The following is a 7,193-nucleotide window of genomic DNA, read 5'->3' as shown; positions in this document are numbered from 1 at the left end:
TTGTTTGCAAACGCTTTGTATGAAGCAGTGCAGAAACTATTTTGTATGGCTCTCATACAGCACACAGGCTGCCCTGCCACAAAAAAAAAATTCTCTCTGTTACCGTCGCTATTTGCGTCCAAATTTACTGCACACGTCGCTATTGCCGTCGCTATCAGCGTCGCAAATTCACTGTAACCGTCGCTATAACCGTCGCTATATGCGTCGCTATATGCATTGCATGCGACGCATATAGCGACGGTTATAGCGACGATTCTATGGCGTCGTCAATAACGACGCTTTTTGCGACGATGGGGGCAAATTTTGTTGTTTGTATTTTCGTCGCTTTAAACGTCGCTATAAGGTCTATATCTTGTAGTATTAGTTGTAGGCTAAGAAGAAAGGAAAGCAGCTAGGCCAAGGACAACAGCAAATATCCATCTACTTGCAAGAAGGAAAAAGATGATCCATATGAAGGCTTGGGACTTGAGATGAGGAAGTTCCTTATCCATGAAGAAAGAAGAAGGAAGATGGAGCGCAAGGAAGCCTAGTACTTAGCCATGTTTGAAAAACCTACTCTCAATATTCTCAATGTAATGGAAAATAGAGCCAAGGAATGAAATTGTAAGTAAAAAGCTTGTCAAATAAGTCAAAGGACGAACTCATGCTTTAGTCCAATGATGTAATATCCCCATTTTTTACCTTTACTAATACAACTTATCGTTTCCACACAAAAAAGAGAGAATGAGAATGGGTGAGATGAAAGTAACAATAATTAAATGTGTACAAATTTAGCCCTTGCAACTTGGGCAAAGGCAGGCTATTAGCTAAGGTTGCAACGTGACGTTTGAGAAGGGACGTGATGGCGGCTTTAGTTATGGATGGCCGGAGTCTATCTCTTTCTCTCTGTCTCTGTGCGTGCCGGTATACTATGGAGGAAAGCACATCAGCAGAGAGCGCGGAGACGTCTGCGTCTGAGCATCGTCATCAGACAAGCAGCAACACTAATTTTAACTCTAGTGGTGCGTCGACAGATCAACCAGCGCAACCATCTCTCCCGTCGCCTCGGCCTCCAGCTACTCCCTGTGATCGCCCTCCTTCCCCCACGGCACGCAGTACACCAGCTTGTTGCAGCTCCTCATCCAGCCCGAGTGTGACGACGTCGAATTGCTGCATGAGCTGCAGGAGCAGCACGCGGCCTCGTCAGCGCACGAATCATCATCATCGCATGCCGCACAACTTTGCAGCCCGCTCCTCTAGCTCATCTTCCTCTCGACAGCATAACCACAATAATAGCAGCAACAACAATAACAATAACCTGCATGGTCAGCATCATTCGACGTGCCGGGCCGATATCGACGCCATCTTTTCGGCCGCGGACGGGGCCCTGCAGGCCTTCTGGCGGTCCGCCATAGCCATTACGTCCGTTGACCTGGAGGCGTCGGCGGGCGAGGCGGCACACTACCATGTGCGGTCGGCGGCCCGCTCACAGGCCGCCGCCGCCATCGCCTGGATCCTCGCCGCCGCCTCCGTCGTCCTGGAGGAGGACTTCGACGACCACGGCGACAGCCCCCACGTGGAACGCATGCATTCCGACCTTTTCCCGAGCCGTACCCCCAAGTCAAATGGCGGCGCTGCCGTAGTGTCCCGAGACCTCGCCGTGAGGCATGCTTGTCGAGACCTATCTACCACTAATACCAGCAGTGCCTCTAGATCTCGTAGGTCGAGTCACTTAAGGAATGGTGGCGCAGCTGTAAATAGACTTAGGCAACGGTGGGAATGGAGGCCTGTTCTCACCTCCCCATCCCCTGATGCCTCACACGAACCTCCATCTCCATCTCAAGAAACCATCTCCTCATCACAAGAGAGCTATGGCCACACTAAGGTTGGTTGTGTCCCCATGTACAATTCAGCTAATAATGCCACCCCCACAATCCATTGTCTTGATAATACCCTAGGATTTGATCACGAGATTGACAATAGCTCGATTTGTAATTCCCAATATTGTGTTACATCCAATAGTCCCTTAGATACCTCTCTACCCCTTTCCACTCTCTTTCCTTCCTATATTGGTTATAGATTTAACTTGAGCAGAGCTCGTCTTAAGCTCGATCAAGACAAGGATCATGACAACACTTGCACTCTACAATCAAGGGAAGCTCAACCCAATGAAAAGCAAGTTGAATCAACTGGGAGTGAGGCACCCTCTGAACTAGAAACAAGTACATTAGCATATGAAACCATCTTAGAATCCCAAAACAAAGCATGGTTAGCATCTCCTCTAGAGACTATAGAAGAAACCCAAACTCTTACAATTCCAAATTGTGATGTAGAGCGTAAAATATTGATTGATCCTATACCTCAAGATATCACCATTGAAATTCTATCCCAAATGGATGATGAGAAAATTGATGAATCACGACCTTATGATGCTGACACCAATACAATGTCCACTGAAGAAATTGACAAATCACTAGATAACGATGATATTATTACTGCAGTCCAAATTGGTAAGAACCATAAGAAGCACTTGAAAAGGAAGCTACGTAAAGCTATGGCTAACCAGGTATAGTTATTTGGATCCCATTTATTAATTAGTAAATGTAGCCTTGTTATAGTTGGTACCTAATGGTATGTAAACTTCCTCTTCTTGTGAGTCTTGAAATCAAAGATAATGCAATGCAACAAATGCTAAGTTGTACATGTCAACAAGTGTCCTACTTGATAAGATGAACCCATTTGAGTTCAAGCCAATTGTGATCCCTTTGTGATGACTAGTGTCAACACAAGAGACATGTAGGGTTATAGCTACCAATGCAAAAACGGAAAAGTCCAAAGTGTTCAAGGACACTCACTTATGAACATATAACTTTTACTAGGCACCATAAAGCTATCAAATCAAAAGGTCTCCAATTTCCTTTTAAATATCAATATCCCATAAGCACATATATAATGTAAAAAACGTTTGGTTGATGAAAAATCCATGAGATTGAAGAAATTATAAAAGCATGCATGAAAGGGATTGCACATCTATGGTTGTTTGACACTATCACTTATGGGTCCATTGATGATATGTAACAAATAACATGTCATGTTGTAAAGAAGATGATGGCATAGAATCCATACTAATAATAACTACTCATATCACTGGAAGAACATCCAATTTTTCCACACATGATTAATAATGAATCATGAGGTATTGCCTAATTTCATACATACATATTTATGTTGGTGGAAATACATGTGCATGGGAAACATAAAGACATGCATAATTTGTATAGTTATCATTTCTCATAATCTTCAAAATGTGTCTTGTTTAAGAAAACATCAAGTGGATCGAATAGATGTGAGTAAGTGAATCAAATGGATATGAATCAAGAAATATTTTTCATGAATAGAAGCGTTTAGAATGTCTTTGTGAAGAAAGAACAACTCTAATATCATTATTAATTATGTGCCAACATAGACACCTTTATGCTTGAGTTAGTCGTTATGGGTTATCGAGTTTCAACACATGGAAATTCTATAAATACCTCTAATAACTTTTTAGCTATGTGCAAATTTGTTGCATGCAAGAATTTCCTTGCTTGAGGTGTTTGAAAGTGCATGAGAGTCATTCTATATTGTGACTTACCTTACCATATATTGTTCATCTTCATTTATATGAGCACATGTATATTTCCATTTTGCATGCATCTAGAAGCAAATCTATACGTGCATACAATCACACGTGTTATCTACACTTGCAAATTCAATTCATGCTTATGAAATACCTAATACTAAATTCCATCTTTTGTAAACAATAAAATAAGTTTATATTTGCTAATATATAGAGAACAAAATGTCTAATTCATCAAAAGGCTCTTCTAGAATCCTAATTGTCTTCTTCATGGAAACTTTCTAAGACTAAACATTTGTACAACTAGAATGTTTTTCCCTAATTCTACTCATTTTAAGATTGATACCAACTTACACTATTGTTTTGGCCTATTCTCCTCTATTGTCTTGTCATTTTGTTTCCTTACCTGAAAACCAACACATGTTACATCTTGAATATAATTTATTGTGATACTTATGAGAAAAATGCAAAAACATCCAATGCTTAAATGCACATGAATTATACTACAAAACAATAGCATACATGCTAAAGTACACATGAATTAGTGTTATATTGCTGAGAAATATATATGCATGATTAAGTACACAACAATTAATTGTTGTGCTAATGAGAAAATTGTAGATGTTGTTGCATAAGTAGTGAATAGAGAAAAGAATACTCACAACTTGACAAGAAGAGACAAAGTACCAATAATGGTTCCATGGTTTGATACTAGGTGTAGTAGCATATAAACATTATTGCTATTAGTATCCTTCTATTTATCTCTATTCCTGGAAATTTATAAGGCAACACAAAGATTTACCCCAACACCACCTAGCAAAGCATCAAAGTCCATCACCCATAAGGTAGTATTTATACAAACATATCAAAATAATTCAACCCTTGTAGATTGTAGCATTAATATAGCTCATGAGCATCACGACATCATACTGATATCCAAAGAAAAACATGATAAATTTGTCAAAACATCTTTCTTTGCATAACATTTACATCATCCCTCTTATGTCAAAATACAAGACACAAGGTACCTATGATAGACCTTAATCATTGTGAAGCACCAATACACCAACCACCAAAGTACTAATATAAGAGTATCAAGACATAGGCCACTAAGCTTCCTCTCAATTCTAAAATACAATAAAAGGATGCACTATCTTGTTCAAGACCATTGCCCCTTTTTCTAGATGAGAGAGAGAGAGAGAGAGAGAGAGAGAGAGAGAGAGAGAGAGAGAGAGAGCACTATTTGTCTTTAACTTTCTAAAATAAATGTTCATTCTTTCTTGAAAACCAAGATATACACACATCTCAAGGCTAAGTAAGCCACTCAATTGAAGTTAAAAATGGGCAATTTTTTGAGGATATGTACCAACTTATCAGTGCACCATTGTATAAGCATATGCCCTAGTAAAGGGCAATGTTAACAAAGGTCACTTGCTTAGTATAGAAGCATGCATCAACTCTTTATGTGTCAAAGGAACTCTAAGCATCAATAGTTCCCATTCAGATTTAATATCATCAAACCCTATAGTTCAACAAGTTTATATTGCATGTATAAACCAAGGCCAAAAGCTACCATCAACCCATCACAATTGTGACATAAGAAGTCTACGTTGACCATAATTATCCATGATAATTCACAATATATTAGAGTAATCAAACATTGAAGCAACATAAAATCCCTTTCTCTCGAAAATATACATTCATTATGGACAAGTTGCACATCTATTCTATATACTATTTAGAGCTTTGCCTTAGGGATTTTGAACCAACCAAAAGGCTTTCAAGCCTATGTGGCACAAGGAGGAGAAGTTTGGTATTCAAGAAATAAAAATGGTTTTTTCTTAAAGGGTGAGTGAGGATTATACTTATTTTATTCTCTCTCTCTCTCTCTCTCTCTCTCTCTCTCTCTCTCTCTCTCTCTCTCTCTCTTTGAGATGAATTTATTTTTTAATTAGATATATGAAATGATATGATATCTTAATGGTTGAACATGTGCATGCAATGTGTGTATACTCTAAAAACATCCACAAATGCACACATACTATACAAAATGAGATAAATTTTCTTTTTTTATTGAACATATGGGGGATGAGATAATAATTTTAATGGTTGAATATATTCATGTAATGTATAAATACTCTAAAACCACACATAAATGTACACATATTATAAAAATACATTATTAATATATGCACATATATACAAGTGCACATGCACACATATGTATTAAAAAAATACACATGTATGCATATATACACACATGCTTATACACACATAAACATATATATGCATGTATCTTTTTGAATGATCGATCCCTAGCCAATGAGTAGTCCCGAAGTGGATTTGCCATGCTTATCTTGTACTTAAATATACATTTGAAAAGAAAAGTTTTTAATATTCTTTTATGTGCATACCTATATATTATATGAATTTCTCATTGAGGGGAAGCTTTTCAATGTATATAAGGTTGAGATAGCATGCTAAGAATGCATAATAATATAAATGCTTGAGTACACATGAATTAAGTTTCCAAACAATGGAATGTCTGCTAAAGGGCACATGAGTTATTTCTATACCTCTAAGAAATACATAAGCATGGATCTAGAAAACAAAAATAGTAAACAAGCTCTAAATACCCAAAAGAATGTATGTAAATTGTAGATTTTTAAGACATTTAAGGTGAATCAAACCTTGACAAGAGGGTTCTACCCAAGCTCAGAAGGCTCCATATATTGGATACAAGCTCCACCACCTAGAATCACCCTAAACTCAATTGGTAAACTAGATAAATTTGAGAAGAAGAAGTTGTGAACTAATTGGTAGTTCATGTGGATAGTAGATGTAGGTCTTAAACACTCTAAAGAGGTTCACACATGTGTTTGTTGTGCATTTACAAACATGTGATAAAAACAACTTACCAACAATAAGTAGCCCCCAAGTAGATTTGCCATGGTTATCTTATACTTAGACATACATTTGAAAAGAAAAGTCGACTACGTTCAATCATTAGGAGTAGCTTCAAGTCAAAAATACCCTTCTAAGGGAGTTTGACCAAAATATTCCCTCAAAAAATGGGGGGCACAATAAAATTTTTGCAACCAAACTCCAAACCTCTTGGAGAGCATTTTTAGAATCTACTCTTCAAGAGCTTTCCATTTATATATGGCCGGTTGTGAGGGTTTGGAAGTGGGACAATGAAGTTATACCAAAGATTTCTTTTTGCTTAGGGATTCGTCTGAAGAGTAGGTTCTAAAAATTCAATTCCCTATCAAGTTTAGAGTTTATTGGTGAAAATTTTACCATACCCTCATTTTTTGAGAATAGCTTTCATGCTTAAATAGGGTTAAGATAGCCTGCCAAAAAATGCATAACAATGTAAATACTCAAGTACACATGAATTAAGTTTCCAAATGATGGAACCTCTCCTAAAGTGCACCTGAATTACTTTTGTACCTCTGAGAAAAACATAGGCATGGATCTAGAAATAAAAAACATTAAACAAGCTCTCAATATCCAAAATACATTTATGTAGAGTATAGATTTTTAAGACATTGAAGGTGAATCAAACCTTGAGAAGAGGATTTTGTCCATAGTA

At 37.6% G+C, this 7,193-nt stretch overlaps 1 protein-coding gene across 1 annotated transcript; it reads left to right on the top strand.

Annotated features, from left to right (window-relative positions):
• The first annotated feature begins 876 nt into the window (after positions 1-876).
• Positions 877-3,130, top strand: LOC148024820 (uncharacterized). Its single transcript, XM_087693777.1, has one exon. The coding sequence runs from the start codon at positions 911-913 to the stop codon at positions 2,549-2,551; it is 1,641 nt and encodes a 546-aa protein (XP_087549903.1). The 5' UTR covers positions 877-910; the 3' UTR covers positions 2,552-3,130.
• Positions 3,131-7,193: the final 4,063 nt, after the last annotated feature.

The sequence above is a fragment of the Lygodium microphyllum genome, chromosome 15, assembly GCF_053477565.2.
Source record: "Lygodium microphyllum isolate KBCC chromosome 15, Lygodium_microphyllum_v1.1.10, whole genome shotgun sequence".
Lineage (NCBI taxonomy): Eukaryota > Viridiplantae > Streptophyta > Polypodiopsida > Schizaeales > Lygodiaceae > Lygodium > Lygodium microphyllum.
Note: the sequence above shows the minus strand (reverse complement) of the source record. Positions and strands in the feature narration are given on the sequence as shown.